Source organism: Saccoglossus kowalevskii, chromosome 7 (genome assembly GCF_978046115.1).
Source record: "Saccoglossus kowalevskii chromosome 7, keSacKowa6.1, whole genome shotgun sequence".
Taxonomy (NCBI): domain Eukaryota; kingdom Metazoa; phylum Hemichordata; class Enteropneusta; family Harrimaniidae; genus Saccoglossus; species Saccoglossus kowalevskii.
Window position 1 is genome coordinate 23,927,612 of NC_140647.1, and position 20,765 is coordinate 23,948,376.

At 33.8% G+C, this 20,765-nt stretch overlaps 1 protein-coding gene across 2 annotated transcripts in view; it reads right to left on the reverse strand.

Moving 5' to 3' along the window:
- Nucleotides 1–4,451: 4,451 nt before the first annotated feature.
- Nucleotides 4,452–20,765, reverse strand: part of LOC102807700 (uncharacterized) — a 39,841-nt gene continuing 23,527 nt past the window's right edge. For both annotated transcript variants that reach the window (XM_085501336.1, XM_085501335.1), the window contains exons 9-15: nucleotides 15,112–15,237; nucleotides 14,213–14,404; nucleotides 13,658–13,911; nucleotides 10,841–12,318; nucleotides 8,590–8,686; nucleotides 7,587–7,710; nucleotides 4,452–7,381 (exon numbers count right to left, since the gene is read on the reverse strand). In XM_085501336.1, the coding sequence (XP_085357462.1) occupies nucleotides 6,794–7,381; nucleotides 7,587–7,710; nucleotides 8,590–8,686; nucleotides 10,841–12,318; nucleotides 13,658–13,911; nucleotides 14,213–14,404; nucleotides 15,112–15,237 (2,859 nt within the window). In that variant the 3' untranslated portion in view covers nucleotides 4,452–6,793. The remainder of the gene's footprint in view (nucleotides 7,382–7,586; nucleotides 7,711–8,589; nucleotides 8,687–10,840; nucleotides 12,319–13,657; nucleotides 13,912–14,212; nucleotides 14,405–15,111; nucleotides 15,238–20,765) is intronic.

Below are 20,765 nucleotides of genomic sequence, written 5' to 3' on the forward strand. Positions count from 1 at the left end.
CAGTTTTGAAGACAAGGAACTGAATAATGAAGCACATGTATTTTCAGAATAGTCTATTTGTACAAGAATAAAGCAGGGGATCTATTTTTTCTGAATTTGAGTTGTGAAATGTTTTTTATCAAAATTTCCCCCAAGATGATTACCAGATATGAAAAAAATCATGTTTCGGGGCCTCTCAAAAAGTGATCAAGGTAAAGCGATACGTCAGCCACATACATTACAATGAGGAAATGCTTGTTTTCCATTTCTGTTTCTGGATCAAAGTTCATCTTTTAATGCATGCTTTTGAAAGCAATATTTACGAATGTATAAATCTTGTTGTTGTGGTATTGTATAATACGGGGGAAAAAAATGAAAAAACTTTGTCATCGAGTCCTTAAGAGAATGAGCAAAACCTTGGACCTAACGTGCTACAGTGGTATTCACGTTTACAAAATTTACGTTTATGCAAAATGTTTTTTTTTACATTGCATGGTCCTATATCGCACATATGTCGCCCAGTACCTATTATTCAACCAACCCTTGAATCAAAGATCAGGATGAACAAATCTGAGAGAGTTCTACATGTAGTATCTATATATGTAATATCAAAGCAATCGAACTTGTGGTTTTTAACGAGAAATCAAAAATATCACTTTTTACCAAAAATGACAAAAATATACATCAAAAATAGAGAATTTGAGATTTTTACATGAAATGAACAAATCTGAGAAAGAATCATCCAAAGTACTTGCATATCAAATTAGAAAACATTCAGACTTGCGGTTTTGAAGAAGAAGTTGAAATTGTAAAGTTGACGACGATGGACGGCGACAACGACGACGGACAATCAGTAATATGAACAGCTCCGCTGTAACGACTTTGTCGACAGCAGGCTAAAAATTTATAAACACTGTTTTGACAGAGCAGTACCAGCAATTGGCACATCATTTTTATGCATTTTACTATTACGGTATAATTTCCGTGTTGATTTCAAAACTTATGAACATAAAAGGTTGTGGAGTGTTAGTATTGAAAATAAGATACACCTAGAGGTTATCTAAATCTGCCCTTTTCATTATCTGACAAAAAATCAGTGTTCATGATTTCAATCGATGTAGTACAAAATTTGATCCAGTTTCATAAAAAAAAAATGCTCACCACTTCACTTTATAATGAAACTTCACGTTTCCATGGAAATTACTCTAGTTAGTCCACTTTTTATCTGAATCAATTATCAAGAGAAAAACCAATGACTTGAGAAAATGTGATTTAGAACTGGCTAATTTTAAATAGCCCGTACGTAATTTTCAGCTAAATTTTTAAAATTACACCAAAAAGTAGAAATTTTCATAGTCATAGGACAAAGTTACCTTGCCCTTTACCTAAAAAAAAACACACAAGAATGTTCACATTATATTATGCCAGGTAGTCTGATAAGAGTTCTGACCTCTGGAGTGATAAACTCGCAGTGACATATACCAGTAGAATAATCTTATAGAAAGTATTGATAATAGGTAAATGACACTCAGTTCCGTACTTACAGAATTTGGGGGAGATGCCAAAGAACCAGAACACATCTTCATGTTTTGCACATTTGGAGGGAATAAACACATCATTGTTACCTTAATATGCGGGGCATTGCCTTTTCATTCCATATTTACTGATCTGAACTAAACGTGTTAATGAAGGAAATACATGCAAAAATAGCAGATGTCATTCATATTTTTTCACTTATAATGCACATAACACACCTCTAGTTATATTCACAGATGTTTCAATTGTGCGATTTACATTTTATATGCAACTTATTCAAAAGTGTAAATTTTTACTTTCTGGATTTAGGTTCATGTAAATATTCTGATGAAAATTTGAATATGAATAACCTCACAGTTGCCTGTATGGTGAAGCTTAAGGGGCTGCCTTTCAGTATTGTAAGAAAAATTTTTTTTACCAAAAATACTAAAAACAGAAAAAAATTCCTCAAGAATATATGCAAGTATGGTATCACAATGTTCTGAGTAAAAGAACTAAAATAAAGTTCTACACACCTTAGTTTAATGAGATGTCCACACACTTACCTCGAGTAATACAGAATCATGTGATGCAGCGAAAGCATATATCTATTGAGGAAAGAACACGTTGATGTACCAAGCAAACTTCTCATGCCAGCCTTTGATCAGTGTAGTCCAATAAACAATGAGTTTCATTCTCTAAGTGCTGAAACGACCCCCGATGTTTTATCAGTTAAAAGGATGCAAAGATGGAAATCATACTTATAAAAATTAAATTATAGGAATAAATTATTCAGTCTTCGTCCTGATTGACACAACAGCGATGGTATTGCTGTATCTTTTCGCGTGAAGCGTTTCAAATTTAGGATATTATACCTGACCCATTATGTACCTTCCGAACTAGAAATCTTCTGTTGTCTTAAAATGGTAATATACAAGACAAGTGTGTAACAATATACTGATCTGCAGTGTAAGGTACTCCTTTGGTTATTTGTATACTGGGAAAAACAAAGATGTGTGGGGTTTTGTTCTGTAACACGAGAGCAAACAGGAACAAGTATGAGTTATATATCCATTGAAACCTCTCAAAAGCTTGATCCATTAGATACTGTGGAATACTTTATTTTCGCTGGAATTAATTTTCGCTGAAAAGGCTTTTTGCATGGAATTTATTTTCACTGAATTTTGTTGAGTTTAATGTGAAATATAGGAAACAAGTATATTTGCTAGATTTTATTTTCACGGAATCATCTCTTCAGCGAAAATAAATTCCAAGCGAAAATAAAGTATTCTACAGTAGATGATTTTCAGTACTTTTACAAGATTCTGCGTTATACAAGAACAGTGCCGCAAAAAGTTAAATGATTTTTATTTTGAACTTGGAGAAATAAACTGTTCTAATTATCTGCAAATTAAAAAAAAACAAGAACAAGCCATTGAGATTATCACAGGCCCTTCTGTTCTTGTACTTAAATATATGACAAATGAAATGTCAGCATTTATATGCTCCTTTTTGGTCAAATCATGTTTAAGAAATGCCTTCAGATATGCAAAACTATCAAACAAAGTTGCTGCCAGTCAGCCATTTTGAGTCAAAAAATGCAAAAAACAACAACATGACATACATCAGCAACCCAACATATAAAACCATAATATAAAGTTAAAACAAATCAGCCTAAAAGCAAAAACAAAATAGCTGCCAGTCACCATTTTAGACAAGGTCGTGACACATATTAACTATTATTGATGTTCTAGAATACAATTGTCTGTATACTAAAGTTTGAACCTGACCAGGCAGCAAGAATTTAGATATAAGCAACTTGTGCAAAAAAGTCAAAAGTTGACAATTTTGGTCAAACAAAATGGGTACCAGCTTAAATTGAGTTCAAACACAATCAGACTGTGTGAATTTAAGATATATGTCAAAATGTATCGGCTGAGATAGCTCCACTGTTAGCAATGCACACTTCAATTAAGAACTGAAGATATCATTAGAAAATGAACAATATGCATACTATCAAAACAGTCAGACTTGCTGTTTTCAACAAAAATTTGAAAATGTCACTTTTTACGAAAAATGACAACAAATTTTAAATATTAAAATTAGAGAATTGAAAATATCATCACGAAATAAACAAATCTGAGTAAGGTCTACCTGAGGTAGCTATATGTATAGTATCAAAGCATTCAGACTTGCGGTTTTTAACAAGAAGTCTAAAATATCACTTTTTACCCAAAAAAGACAAAAATATTCATTAAAATTAAAATTAAAGAATTGAAGATATCATGAAATGAACAAATCTGAGAGGTCTACCTGTAATACCTAGATATGTAATATCAAAGCAATTGGACTTGCGGTTTTTAACAAGAAGTCTAGATCTTTTTATGGATTGATAAATTCTATTATTGTTGATACTAGAAGAAGTACAATAATACTTTTTGTCACTGTAAAAAAAGTTGGACATTTATTTTTTTAGTCTGCATTCATTCCAAATCGTATTGTTTGAATTTTCCTTTATTTGGAACTTACATCCCCAACAATGACGCATTCAAGATTATTGACTTCACACTCAAACACTTTCTATTGTTTACTTTCCATTTTCCGCTTCCATTTCTGGTTCGTATTTTCTCATTAAAACATTACCACAAGCAGGAAAATAATGCATAATAATAAGGTTATCGCGAGAATACCGCAAAGTATACACCCAGGCAGTACAGGATGGCACCGAACAATGCTGCACATCAGTCGTTATCGTTAACACCATACTACCTTCAAGCAGGAAAAAGATGCAAAATGATAAAGTTACACTCAGGCAGTACAGAATCATATCGACCAATGCTGTACATCAGCTGTTACTAACACCACACTGCTTTCATGCAAACTTGCGGCTGTTCAAGTAATAACCTCATTTTCTATATTCTATATTTGGAATGCAAAAACACAAACAAGCTAAAGTGTGCAAGAAATATTGATATATTTAGCCCAACAATCACAGCATTATGTCGTATAAAAAAAAATATACAAGATCTGATATATAACTATTGCCATTTACCCATTGCCATAAATGATAAGAATTCAAAATTAAATTTAAATTTATTAAAGCTATATAAGACAGATATGTGTTGAACCAAGCACTTTCTTAGTTGAAATAAATAACTTGCCTTGGCAATACGACAAAACTTGTCACAAACACAATAGCATTAAGCAGGTATAACAAGACCCCTCAAATACTGACGCACAGGAGCACGCACTTCCATGAATGTGTAATTACTAATGTATTGGTACCCAGAACATTAAATACATTGCATGTCATTGTAATGGAATCAGTAGGGAATATGATAATGAAGTACTGTAATTCAGCTGCAGAATTAAATTTTATGTTTTGTGTTGATATATTAAAATCGAGGTCACATGATTATTGCAGTATGTCCAGCATGAGCGAAATGTGCATGTGGTTTTATGTGCCATAACCACTGTGATCATGACTTGAATGTACGGCTGTCACAAATTGCAGACTTTTTGTTAGTAAAATGCTCAATTTGTCAATTTGACTATATTCAGAGCTGTCAATGGTACAACATTCTTTAATGCCAATTGACCAGTTCAAGTCCAATGGTAAAAGCTGGAATAATTTTAGACACTATGCGCTGTCCACTTCTGAGACATCTGGAAAACATGTTTCCAGAGCATTTTTCAAACAAATGCAACACTTAGTCACTGTATACTATGCTCGTCATATTACTTCAGTAATTTCTATAACACACATCACATTCTCCCAATTCTGGGTACGGCTTCTAACAATGTGGATTTGTTTGCCTCTATTTACATTGTATGCTTTTTAATACAGTCGCAAAGAATCAAAGTATAGATAGACAGAAAGTAAAGATATTCCTGTAGTGTATTTTATACTACCGGTAGGTGTAAAGTAAATCCCTTTTTTTCTTTGTGTGTTTGAATAATGTTATCTGAAAAAAGTAAAAATGTTTCACTTTAATAAGTGCAATACTTGATTACACTTACTTTCCTCAAAAGTAAATTTTGTGAAAAATACAAACAATTAAAGGATATTTACAATAGGTTATCACAACAGCATATGATTACTCAATTAAAAACCAAAAAAAAAAAAAAAAATTGAAAATTGAGAGAATACTACAATTTTAGTTTCTATTCATTGTTCTCCAAAGAATAATTTGAAAAATAGAATTAAATGGGTTAAAAAGTTGTTTTTTCGCTCATTAAATTGTACAGTTTAAACGTGTAAGTAATATGCTGCAATACTATGTACAAGTATACAACAGTAATGGAATGAAAACTCCAAAACATGTACCATATTTGCTCCAATAGAGTACAGCTTTAGCCTTTTTACCATCAGACTTAGTTGCTCAAATTTTTTTGCACTTTTTTCTCATATTCTTTAATATTTCTGAAAATGTACCCTAATTTTGGAGCCAACGGACAAAATTTAAGTCAGTTTTCAATCAAAAAATTTGGCTATTTTTGTTCCATTCCTCGGAAGGAAACGGGACTATTTTTTGAGTTTGTGATGAAAAGAGGGAATTGGTGGTGAAAAGGTTAATAGAAATTGCATTTATTATATGCTGGATCATAAAAATATGAGTTGATTAACTTTAATACACCTGTAAAACAAAAGCACATTCACTACAAATACGATATAAAATTTATGCTTGCACCAATACTGGAAGACATTTTTTGAACTGATTTCTTTCCCCGAATTGGTAGTGCGTTTCATTACAAAAATATGTGAAACATCACCCACTGGCCCACAACTGCAAAATCTACATAATAACACAAAGAAGCAGTTCTAATTATTCTACAAACATTACCGGTATGTATGCAAAATTATTTTGAAATGGATGACAATTTTCAGCAAACATACGTTGCCTACCTATGAGATAAAATAATTGACTTTTTGCTTCCTTACACATAAAATATAAATAAAATCCTAATTAGGATACAATCGCATTCGTATTATTACATATAACTGCTATTAACGTATACATTCTAAGTTCACTTCGTTAAACGAATATGTATTTTCTAAAACTAACAATGTAGAGTGCGGTCAGTATATAATTTGTTGTATCCAGTTGACTTCCTCCATTTACATGTATTACAAGCAATGTATGTGTACATTAGAAAGTCTACCATCTGTTGATGAACGTCCCACATTGTACAAAATTACTGTTCCATGAAATTAACCACTGCATGATTAAGTCCACTTCTACAGCTTAATCTATATTAAAATGAATTACTACATTAAAAAAAATATGAAAAATGATATTCAGGTCCATATTCCAGGTTGCTCATTGTCCTGAGCATCGATTGCAGAGTTCAATCTGGCGGCAATGATAATTTTTTCATTTAGTTGTTTATCTATTTCACTCAGTGAATCTTCTTTGCCACCATTTTCAAAAACCTTTCTATTTTCTTGTAATTTATCATACAGTAGCTTTTGTGCAATTGTCTTCTCTTGCTTTTCTGGCACATCTTTGGCAGTTGCCATGATCTGACCGACCATCAATTTCTTCCTAGGCCTTTCACTTCTCTCTTTTTCAATAAAAGCGACAAGTTGGTCCGCATCCATGTCCTGGATTTGACTCAAACTTCCATCTGGTGATGTGCTATTGTCTAACACTATGCCTTCATCAGAAAGCTGCAAACTTGAGCCTCTTGCTAATCTTCTGTGATTTTGTTTATCTGGCAGTTCAAGAAGCTGCAATTCATCATCTAGAGATGAGGTGTCAGGGCCAGCAGATGCAGATAACACTGACGATGGTTGCCATGGTGATTTACGTGACTTCTCCTCCTCCTCATTCATTTTGACAAGTTTATCTAGTTCCTCTTCTTGGTGTATCACCTCCTCTTCTTCCTGTGAAATATCAACCTATATAATCTTAACTGATCTAGGATCAAATTATTTACGCAAAACAAAACTTAATCTGTACAACCTTCATGGACTTGTTGACAGTATGTGACAATGTACATGTTGAGATCATAAAACTGCCTAAGCTTTCTAAAATGATTTCATATCATCATCATATTTGCAGAATGTGTACAAAATAAGTTTCTCTCACCTGTAGCATTTTCTCAGATCTTTTCAGACTTTGCTCAACGGCTGTTTGTATTATTTCTTCTTGTTGCAGGCGTAATGATTCATACCGAAGTTTTTCTTCAAGTAATGATTCTTCTGATGCCAATCTGCAAAGTTATCAAACAAGAAATGAAAAATAACTTTTTACAATTTTTTGAAACAGCATTATTCATCACATTATGTTCAAATGACATAAACGTTGTCCCTTATTGGTTACACAGCCCCAGCCAATCAGGGAAGACCATGTCTGTTTACTGAATTAGCTAAAGTGACATGAATGTCTCTAATTAGCTACTCAATCTTAATACCAATCAACTGAGAAAGAGCTATCAAGGCTGTCCCTAATTGGCTACCAAAACCCTCAACACCTACCAGTCAGAGAAAATCTTGCCTGTTTACTGAGTGAGTTAGAAGTGACTTAGAAGAGTGTCCCTAATTGGCTATTCAACCCTCAACACCTACTAATCAGAGAAAACCTTGCCTGTTTACTGTGTAAGTTAAAAGTGACTTTGAAGAGTGTCCCTAATTGGCTATTCAACCCCAACACCTACCAATCAGAGAAAACCTTGCCTGTTTACTGTGTAAGTTAGAAGTGACTTAGAAGAGTGTCCCTAATTGGCTATTCAACCCCAACACCTACCAATCAGAGAAAACCTTGCCTGTTTATTGAGTGAGTTAAAAGTGACTTAGAAGAGTGTCCCTAATTGGCTATTCAACCCCAACACCTACCAATCAGAGAAAACCTTGCCTGTTTATTGAGTGAGTTAAAAGTGACTTAGAAGAGTGTCCCTAATTGGCTACCAAACCCTAACATCAACTTATCAGGTGCAATGTTGTGAGGAGGAAACGATATGTCATAGCGAATCCTAACACCCACCAATCAGGTGTTGCATTTTATACTTTACAATGATGTAATCATAAATTTTACCATGCGTTCTGTTCAGCTGTATCAAAGTTTTTGATACAAGAACATCAAATCAACAAACCTTAGCTGTTTTGCATCTTGTAGCATTTTCCTATACTCTTCTAGTGCTGGATCACTTTCATTGCCGGATGTCATGCCATCACTACTTATATGTCCCCCTGTAATATGTGAAACTCTTATATCAGTATTTTATATCATTTAAATGTATCAATATCGCATCTATCTACCAAACACGCGCAAATAGAAGACACTGACTTGAGAGAGGTGTTTTTGATCCTAAAGAAAGTTGTAGATTAGAAAACAATATTATTGTCACGATACATTTTTTTGAAACCTGATCTTTCCTGAAATTAATAAGATTAATTGCATAAAAATATGAAAAATGAATTTCCTGAATAATATACACAAATATAATCTAGTAAAAAATAGTATTATAATTGTAATAGTTTTAATCAGTTTTGTATGTAATATTTGTATATTTTAGTTGTGAGTATACGAATTGAACTGAAATTAAAGTTGTCATCTGAACTGTGTATGTGCATATTCTATTTTATTCTGTCTTCAGGTTGGTCATGGTGTATAACTACGCAGTTCATTAAAATGCAATATGGCTGTAAAAATAAAAGAACCTCAGTCATAATTCGTAATTACAAAAAGCTTGGCACTATAACCAAGCCTGACACTTAAGGTGGAGATGCAGTTTATTTGGCTTGCTTTTTAATTGAGTTATTAGACAATGAAGATGGTATTATATATCCAACATGTTATATATTTTCTGAAAAGTTATTATACAAACTTTGCAAAACTTGTCTTTGTTTTAAATATCCAGAATGCGTTTTTGATTGGGCAAAAGTGGTTTAAAAAAATTAGCTTAAAAACTTCAAGCCCGTTTGTAGTTAAAATTACATCACTGGATACCTTGATATACTACTAATTCAAATGCGTCCACTCATCTCTCTAACGACTTTCAAAGTCGCACAGCATGACCTCAAAGTTCACTGCTTTCTATTTTTGCATAATTTATATATCTATATTAATTGCGGACTTGTTATTTTTGTTCCACTCGCCATAATAAACTGTCCGGACGCATTTTGATGAGGGAGCACCTTGTCAATAATATGTGAAAATTTCAAGACAAATGGTCAAAGCGTCTATCGGCTATTTTAATTTAAAACCCAAGAATTCACCAAAAATAGAAGACGAGAAAAAGGCTAAGGTTTTGTCACTGTTTTTGCATTACTGGCATGAATATATTAAAATGTGTACATTCAAACCAGAGTTAGTGACCATATATACAAACTTAGCATAATTTGAGTTTCAAAACTCAAATAATTGTGGTTTTGTTGCAATAGTACTGTCTCATTATTTCACATAAACAAATATTCCAACATCCATATAAAGACCACCTATCTATGAAAAATATTTTAAGGATGTAGTGATTACAAGTTTTTTTGGCACATGTTAATCAAAATGAACTTTTTATATTTCATAGAATCCACAGGTACATCTTATTACTAATATTTCAGAGTTTTATTATAAATTATAAATACTTAAAATGGTCAAACTTAACAACCTGCATTGTTGTGATGACTGAATTTTGCACATTCCCATGTATATTAAATAATTAATAAATCATACAGTCCAGTATGCATAGTTTTAGAACATCTTTAAATGCTTACATATCATCTACAATTTACTGGGTGTCAACACATTAGTCAGAAATGATTCCATGACATTTTTTGACCATTTTAAAAAAATATTAACACAGCAACTCCACTATTCAACTATTGATATGCAAGTTAGTGTGTATTTTTGTTTTAATTTTGACAAACAGTCATTTTTGTTAAATTCACACGTTTTGAAGAATTCTCTATCTATAAATTTTCTGGTGAAAATGCAAAATTATAAATTTAAAAGAAAAAAAAAAGTTATCCAAAATCCTTGAGACTTTTATGTTTCATTCTATATTTTTCAATAAAAAAAAAATAGTGATATCCCTTTTCACAGTACTCATATGAATCACAAAGGATTTATTATTTTTTTAGCAGTCACTTCACTTCACATGGCATGAAGGTTGTATCTAACATAACATCAATTTTGAATAACTGTGAATAATGAGCTTTCACGAAATATGTATTTTGAGGTGATTTAAAACAATTATATGAAAATAATTAGGGTGAATAATTTTATTTTTGGTGGTCGCTGTAAACAGGTTTAACTGCACCACCTAAAATTTGAATCCAAATTCTTAAAACACACTATAAAATAAAGCACCACTACAATGATATTAATATTACCTAACCAGTACTTACTTGCATAACGCTTATACGGTTTTGGGGCTTTCTCTCTTTCTTCAGAATTCATCAGTATTTTCAACTGTTGTAAAAGTACTGCTTCTAAATCTCCACTGACATTTTCCTGTGATTGACTAATTCTTAACAACCCATCCATATTGTCTGGATTATATAAGTCCCCTTGGCTGAGACTCCTATCAATGGATGGTCTACTTAGGCTTCTCTCAAGTTCAATTTCATCTTCTATTTGTCTCTTCTCTGCATTCACTTCCATTTCAAGTTGTTCTAGCTCCGTCATTGGACTTGGTGCTGACCAATCACTGATTGGCTTTGCACTCATTGGTGTATTAGAAATGTTACTGTAAGGCAGTCTGGTTAGCTGATTGGTGGAATTCACTGGCACAGGTGTGGTTGGAAGATGATTGATGGGTGATGGATACTGCGGATTTGTTGAAACAGATGATGTGTGTGGCCTATATTGATTAGACATCATTCCCATACTATTTGATAACGGTATCAACGTCCTAGGATGCATATGATTCACATGGCTTTGTGGAACAAGTGGCGAGGTATTATGTAAATTATTACTATTTACTGTTGGGTACACATACCCTGGGTTTATGATGTGAGAAGGCGATGCATGAACCGACTGAACTGGACTGTACATTCCATACTTTGCCATGTGTTCTGGCGTTATACTGTTGACGTGTACTGGCTGTGCGCGATACACACCATCAACGCCAACACTGCAAGTCAATAACTGGTCTGATTCGGGTAGTTTTAAATATATTGGTTGCATGATAGGAGCTTGTTGCTGCGATAATAATGAACTGTTTATTGTAGCTGGTTTTGGACCATTCAACATGCCCTCCACATCATCACTATTGCCATAGATACCAAACGTTTCCTTAGTGGTGTCCATTTCACCTAATTTATCTTGTTGATATGGTAGCAATTTGTTTTCATGTTCTCGGTATAATTTTTTATCACCACTATCATCTGCTGCAGTCCTATATGAATTGTTACTGTGTATCCACCCATCACTGTGTCTCCTTCCTTCATTGATACTCACATGACGAGGACCAAAATCACTATAGCGACGATTTTTCATCTTCTCCTTTTTTTCTTTAATTCTTTTTTTTAATGTAGATTTTCGTTGATATGAGTTATTCCTCGGACTATAATGCTGCTCACTGTACGTCCTTGAAGTATTGTCAAATTGATCACCCTCATCATCATATTTCTCATCGTTAAAATCATGATTATCATGAGTTCTATCAGTTTCCTTATTGCCCGTTCCCTGTCCAGCATTGTCATCATCTTCACTCTTCCTACGATTATTGTTGCCAGTTTTGTCTTGATCTGTATCACTATCGTCTCCAAGTTCAATGTCATCAAATCCTTCTAGATAATTAGTCTGCCACTGAAAGATCTTTAATAACTCCTTGGGACTCATAGTATCATTGAAATTGAATAAATGCTTCAGAAGCAAACACCTAGTCAGTAAACAAGACATAATTTATTGATATTATTAAACATATTCCTTTCATAGTGTATCAGAAAAATAGCAAAGTTTTGTAGCTTTGAACATTTCATCAGGATCTTAAAGACAGTCACAGTGACTTTCACTGGGGCCCTAGGGAGTCATAATGACTTTCACTGAAGTCCTAGGAAGTTACAATGAATTTTAGTAGAATCCTAGGGAGTCATAGTGACTTTCACTTGGGTTCTGGGGAGTCACAATGATTTTTACTGAAGTCCTAAGGAGTTACACTGATTTTCACTGACGTCCTAGAATGTCACAGTGACTTTTCAATTTCACAATTGCTGCCAAATTACCGAATCGTAATAACTGAAAGTACCGAAAATAAAATAGTTTTAACGCAGAAGAGCTCGTTCTTAGTTTCTGAGCATTGAGGCCGTCAAGGTATTGGTGTAATATTTTGTATTTCAATTTCTTTCTTAATTTATGATCAATGTTTTCAGAAAGAAAAAAACCTAGTAAACATTCAGAAATCTTTCATACTCATGAATTTGTCTAAAATAATGCTCTGATGACTTCCTGATGACATTGTTAGATGCAGATATCATATATGACTTATCAGCACTACATAGTTCATAGTTATGTGGAACATATTCTCTCTCGGGATTGTAAAGATGATAGAATGCCTATATGACAAATTGCAAATAAGAGATAGTTATGAGAATATCTGGTCTATGGCAAATTTTTTTATTTATACTTAGCATAAAACCTTACCCACAATACTATATATTTGGGGGGGGGGTACATTTTCACCGCTCACAATTACTTCAAAGTTGAGTTTGTGCTGATAACTCAACTATAGCTGTTATCACCGCCTCTTCAACCGGCGTTCACAACTCACAGAGAGCCCATAGAAATAATAGTACAGTGGTGTGCGTCTTAGGAGCGTAGAACGTTCTGTGATGTAGCTCCGTCCCCCCAAGAATAGTAGACAATGATTTGTCTTTAATAAGTCAAAATAGTTTTTTCGAGTATTGGCTTTTTATCGAATGTCTTTATGTATAATATATTGGTATTTGAGTATAATATCCTGTTATGCCTTTTCCTGAATAAAAAACTGAAACAAGTCCCACAAGGTCTACAATAATGAAAAGTCCCATGATTGTATTACATGTGTTGTCATTCACGTACATGTTGAGTAACTACTGGTGTATTCCAATAGTTTGATGATTTAACTTGTGGCTGAACATAAACAAGCTTAGGGGAGAGTAAGAAATCAAACAGGTGGTTTACCGCAGTCATCACCGTGGCTTTCTGGAGAAGAGTGATCGCAAAAGCTGCAGGTGACTTACCTATGTATCAACAGTCTAGCCTGTGTTCGAACTTTCATATCGGAAATCAACAAAATGGATTCCTTCAAACGACGCAGGTCATCAATACTCGGTGGTGGATGATGAGATAAAAACTTGCTACTTTCTTTTCTCCATTCCATTGTTAATAAGTAAGGATGTTTACTATGTTTGCGTGAAGATGAAACAAAAAAATCCTTATGTTCTAGTAACTGGGACGGTAAAAACGTCAATGTTTTTCTGTACCATTGCAGACACTGGAGGAAATAAAGTGAGAACATAGAATTTGTCATGGTTACAAGATCTTACTGAATAGAGAACTGATGATACTATAGAATGTTCATGCTCCATCCCAAAAATCATTGCTATGACAACCACAGTAACCAAGGGATACTGAAATTCATATTTAGTATATACTCCCCATCAATAGATATAAGGCAGAAATAGCTACAAAGATCTTGTCGAGAGAGTCACATGACTTATTTTTGCCAATCCAATAGTCATCACATCACGTTAATTATTAGCATCTAAGGTAAATTACAAGAATCAGTAACTTACCTTCTGTAAAATGAGGTAGAAGATAAAGATATGGTGTAAGACTTTATGTCTTCTATGGATGGCCTCTTTGAACTGTTGTAGTAAATTTGTGAAGTTTTTAGACGAGGACAGAATGACTGGAATGTTATAGTGATCTTTAATAACCATGTCATCAGCTTGCTGCAGTAAGCACTCAGAATGTTGGATAACTTCCTGTGGTGAAGCAAAACAAAACGTAACTATTTAGTTGTGCGAGCACATAGGCACTCAGAATGTTGGATAACTTCCTGTGGTGAAGCAAAACAAAACGTAACTATTTAGTTGTGTGAGCACATAGGCACTCAGAATGTTGGATAACTTCTTGTAGTGAAGCAAAACAAAATTATTTAGTTATGTGCCTACAACACAACTAACTAATCTACACGTATGAAGTACACACAGTTACAGTGGTATCATAAGTATTAAAAATAGTTGTCTTATAAATTCAAAAAGAAAAGACCTGAAGGCTGATACAGAAAACAACTCATGTAATTTGGTGACTTGATGATAATAACACAATTAGAATTGAATCAATGGAAATAATCGTAATATTGAACTACTGACAAAAAACTTCTGATATATTTCAAATATTATGCAAATTTATTATACTGTAAAACCATTTATTTCGCTATTTGGTTGTTTTAAGCAAATTCACTGGGATTTAAGTTCACAAACTTGGCAGAGAAACAAACGATTCTATTGTTAATTTAAATTAGATTTAAATTTGCAAATTTCACTTATCAACAAAAATAGCTAAATTAAAAATGATGAATAATTAATGCATTTACAGTAATACCGGTATACATATTATTTACCTATACCAATTGCTTCAAACAAAATTTACCAACAATACAAGTTTACTGTCACTGACAGTGCCTTACCTTGGATGTGGTTAAAAACCCTGTTTCAAAATGATTTTTTATAATTTCAGCTCTGCTTAAACAGTCTGGGATTTCAGTATTATGCCTTAAATAAACCATTCCTTTATTATTGATCCAATCAATTAGCTGAAAATAAGAACAAACATTCACTACTGATTTTGGTCTCTTAATAACAATGCCAACTGTATGGTCCCCATGACGACTAGCCTTGAAGAAAGCAACAACCAAAGATACCTTGTTAAAAGTGGCGGTCAATTCTGACATTTGTTTTAAATATATTCAGATTTATCTCACGTATAAATTTAACCCTTTCATTACCAGATTATTATGGAGTGCTGTGTACCTGTATTATTACTGAAAATGTCAATGACGTAATGATTTTATTTTAAGTATTATTCAATATAATTGAAAGAATTTACATTAAATTATATTGATATTTACTTTTAATTATGAACCTCACTGTCTCACTGCAAATTTCTGTTCTTCAAATGCACCTCTTTTCATCAAAAATTCACAAAGTAGTCCTGTTTATAGTCTGCACTTTTCATCATAAATTCACAAAGTAGTCCTGTTTATAGTCTGCACTTTTCATCAAAAATTCACAAAGTAGTCCTGTTTATAGTCTGCACTTTTTTTCAGTAGATTGGAACAAAAATAGCCAATTTTTTTTTTTTTTTTTAGTAAAAACTTAAAATTAACTCTAATTTCTGTCTGTCCAGAAATATTTAAGAATATTAGAAGTGCAGACAAAATGTTGGCGAGAAAGTCTGGTGGTGAAAAAGTCTATGGTACTCCCAGGGTTCAGTTGTCATTTATTAAACTTGAATTCCCACTAGAAAATATGTAAAACTTCACTGCTGGAACAAGCTGAAAACAAAAATGAGTTAAAATAATGCTGTTTAATAGCCATAAAAAAAAATATGAGAGACTAAAAGAAGATATCCTGCTCTTATTTTTCCCGCATATTTCATTTTGTGAGTAGTGGAGGGTCTCATTTTTACAACCCTAGTTTATTTTAGTAGGACCCAGCCTTTTTTCATTTGTATTCTACAGTTAATTTCTCATTATCTATCCACAATCTCAACATTTGAGTGTTTATGTTGGTCAAAGGACTGTACATTTGAAGAACAGAAATTTGCAGTGAGACAGTGAGGTTTATAATTTAAAGAAAATATCAATATAATTTAATGTAAATTCTTTCAATTATATTGAATAATACATAAATTAAAATCATTACGTCATTGACATTTTCAGTAATAATACAGGTACACAGCACTCCATAATAATCTGGTTATGGCAAGGTGTGAAATACTGGAAGACGTTAATATGCAAATTAGGTAATTAACATATGTAGATTAATTCCAAAGTAGTGTTAGACATTCAACTGCACAAACAGTATGCATGTACCAAGATTTAAACCCATTCGAGCAAAACTGTTATTAGAATATCAACAAAACATTAATTTTTATGGAAATTATCTAATATGTATAGATTTGTACCAAAACTTATCGTCTGTGACTTAAATTGAATCCCAATCCACCCAGTGGTTGAGTTACTGGTGGAACAAGATTTGACACACATCCACCAACACATGGAAAAATCGGTACTACCTTGACACCTTATTTGTATTTGCACATATTACCCAAAAGGTGAAAATCTAACAGAAATTCAGCATTATATTTCAATGTAATAGATATAATAACACTAGGTATCAGTAATATAATCATCCCTATGACTTCTGCACACAGGAAACATTGTAATTTTTTCTCCAATTTTAGCATATAAGATTTCAATATATCGTATAGCCACTTAGTATGAAACAAACAGACACATTATATAGCATGCATGGATTGGCATGTTTCTTTTCTGTAGTGCAAGTATAGAAGCCATGTTACAAACAGTCTACATATATAACACCTGACAGCTAGTTTAAGTTTGTATGCTTTTTAGAAAGCTGAATTCAACAGTTATATTTTAGTTATTTGATCTTCTATATTATATCTACACCCTGGTCCCTTTTATCTTGCCACTAACACACTAACACTAGTTCATTTTATCTTGGTACCACATACTGGATTCATTTTATCTTGGCACTAACACACTAGATAAAATGTTATCTTGGCACTAACACACTGGTTCTTTTTATCTTGGCACCACACCCTAGTTCATTTTATCTTGACACTACACACTGGTTCATTTTATCTTGGCACTAACACACTGGTTCATTTTATCTTGGCACTACACACTAGTTCATTTTATCTTGGCACTACACACTGGTTCATTTTATCTTGGCACTACACACTGGTTCATTTTATCTTGGCACTACACACTAGTTCATTTTATCTTGGAACTACACACTAGTTCATTTTATCTTGGCACTACACACTGGTTCATTTTATCTTGGCACTACAAACTAGTTCATTTTATCTTGGCACTACACACTGGTTCATTTTATCTTGGCACTACACACTAGTTCATTTTATCTTGGCACTACACACTGGTTCATTTTATCTTGGCACTACACACTGGTTCATTTTATCTTGGCACTACACACTAGTTCATTTTATCTTGGAACTACACACTAGTTCATTTTATCTTGGCACTACACACTGCTTCATTTTATCTTGGCACTACAAACTAGTTCATTTTATCTTGGCACTACACACTGGTTCATTTTATCTTGGCACTACACACTGGTTTATTTTATCTTGGCACTACACACTAGTTCATTTTATCTTGGCACTACACACTAGTTCATTTTATCTTGGCACTACACACTGGTTCATTTTATCTTGGCACTACACACTGGTTCATTTTATCTTGGCACTACACACTGGTTCATTTTATCTTGGCACTACACACTAGTTCATTTTATCTTGGAACTACACACTAGTTCATTTTATCTTGGCACTACACACTAGTTCATTTTATCTTGGCACTACACACTAGCTCATTTTATCTTGGCACTACACACTGGTTCATTTTATCTTGGCACTACATACTAGTTCATTTTATCTTGGCACTACACACTGGTTCATTTTATCTTGGCACTACACACTGGTTCATTTTATCTTGGCACTACACACTAGTTCATTTTATCTTGGAACTACACACTAGTTCATTTTATCTTGGCACTACACACTGGTTCATTTTATCTTGGCACTACAAACTAGTTCATTTTATCTTGGCACTACACACTGGTTCATTTTATCTTGGCACTACACACTGGTTCATTTTATCTTGGCACTACACACTAGTTCATTTTATCTTGGCACTACACACTAGTTCATTTTATCTTGGCACTACACACTGGTTCATTTTATCTTGGCACTACACACTAGTTCATTTTATCTTGGAACTACACACTGGTTCATTTTATCTTGGCACTACACACTAGTTCATTTTATCTTGGCACTACACACTGGTTCAATTTAACTTGGCACTACACACTAGTTCATTTTATCTTAGCACTACACACTGGTTCATTTTATCTTGGCACTACACACTGGTTCATTTTATCTTGGCACTACACACTGTTTCATTTTATCTTGGCACTACACACTGGTTCATTTTATCTTGGCACTACACACTAGTTCATTTTATCTTGGCACTACACTGGTTCATTGTATCTTGGCACTACACACTTGTTCATTTTATCTTGGCACTACACCCTAGTTCATTTCATCTTGGCACTACAAACTGGTTCATTTTATCTTGGCACTACACACTGGTTCATTTTATCTTGGCACTACACACTGGTTCATTTTATCTTGGCACTACACACTAGTTCATTGTATCTTGGCACGACACACTGGTTCATTTTATTTTGTCACTACACACTGGTTTATGTTATCTTGGCACTACACACTAGTTCATTGTATCATGGCACTACACACTGTTTCATTTTATCTTGCCACTAACACACTGGTTCATTCTATCTTGGCACTATACCCTGGTTCATTTTATCTTGGCACTAACACACTGGTTCATTTTATCTTGGCACTACACCCCAGTTCATTTTATCTTTGCACTACACACTGGTTCATTTTATCTTGGCACTACACACTGGTTCATTTTATCTTGGCACTACACACTGGTTCATTTTATCTTGGAACTACACACTGGTTCAATTTATCTTGGCACTACACATTGGTTCATTTTATCTTGGAACTACACACTAGTTCATTTTATCTTGGCACTACACACTAGTTCATTGTATCTTGGCACTACACACTGGTTCATTTTATTTTGGCACTACACACTGGTTCATTTTATTTTGGCACTACACACTGGTTCATTTTATCTTTGCACTACGCACTAGTTCATTTTATCTTGGCACTACACACTGGTTCATTTTATCTTGGCACTACACACTAGTTCATTTTATCTTGGCACTACACACTGGTTCATTTTATCTTGGCACTACACACTAGTTCATTTTATCTTGGCACTACACACTGGTTCAATTTAACTTGGCACTACACACTAGTTCATTTTATCTTGGCACTACACACTGGTTCAATTTATCTTGGCACTACACACTGGTTCATTTTATCTTGGCACTACACACTGGTTCATTTTATCTTGGCACTACACACTGTTTCATTTTATCTTGGCACTACACACTGGTTCATTTTATCTTGGCACTACACACTAGTTCATTTTATCTTGGCACTACACTGGTTCATTGTATCTTGGCACTACACACTTGTTCATTTTATCTTGGCACTACACCCTAGTTCATTTCATCTTGGCACTACAAACTGGTTCATTTTATCTTGGCACTACACACTGGTTCATTTTATCTTGGCACTACACACTGGTTCATTTTATCTTGGCACTACACACTAGTTCATTTTATCTTGGCACTACACACTGGTTCATTTTATCTTGGCACTACACACTAGTTCATTTTATCTTGGCACTACACACTGGTTCATTTTATCTTGGCACTACACACTAGTTCATTTTATCTTGGCACTACACACTGGTTCAATTTAACTTGGCACTACACACTAGTTCATTTTATCTTAGCACTACACACTGGTTCATTTTATCTTGGCACTACACACTGGTTCATTTTATCTTGGCACTACACACTGTTTCATTTTATCTTGGCACTACACACTGGTTCATTTTATCTTGGCACTACACACTAGTTCATTTTATCTTGGCACTACACTGGTTCATTGTATCTTGGCACTACACACTTGTTCATTTTATCTTGGCACTACACCCTAGTTCATTTCATCTTGGCACTACAAACTGGTTCATTTTATCTTGGCACTACACACTGGTTCATTTTATCTTGGCACTACACACTGGTTCATTTTATCTTGGCACTACACACTAGTTCATTGTATCTTGGCACGACACACTGGTTCATTTTATTTTGTCACTACACACTGGTTTATGTTATCTTGGCACTACACACTAGTTCATTGTATCATGGCACTACACACTGTTTCATTTTATCTTGCCACTAACACACTGGTTCATTCTATCTTGGCACTATACCCTGGTTCATTTTATCTTGGCACTAACACACTGGTTCATTTTATCTTGGCACTACACCCCAGTTCATTTTATCTTTGCACTACACACTGGTTCATTTTATCTTGGCACTACACACTGGTTCATTTTATCTTGGCACT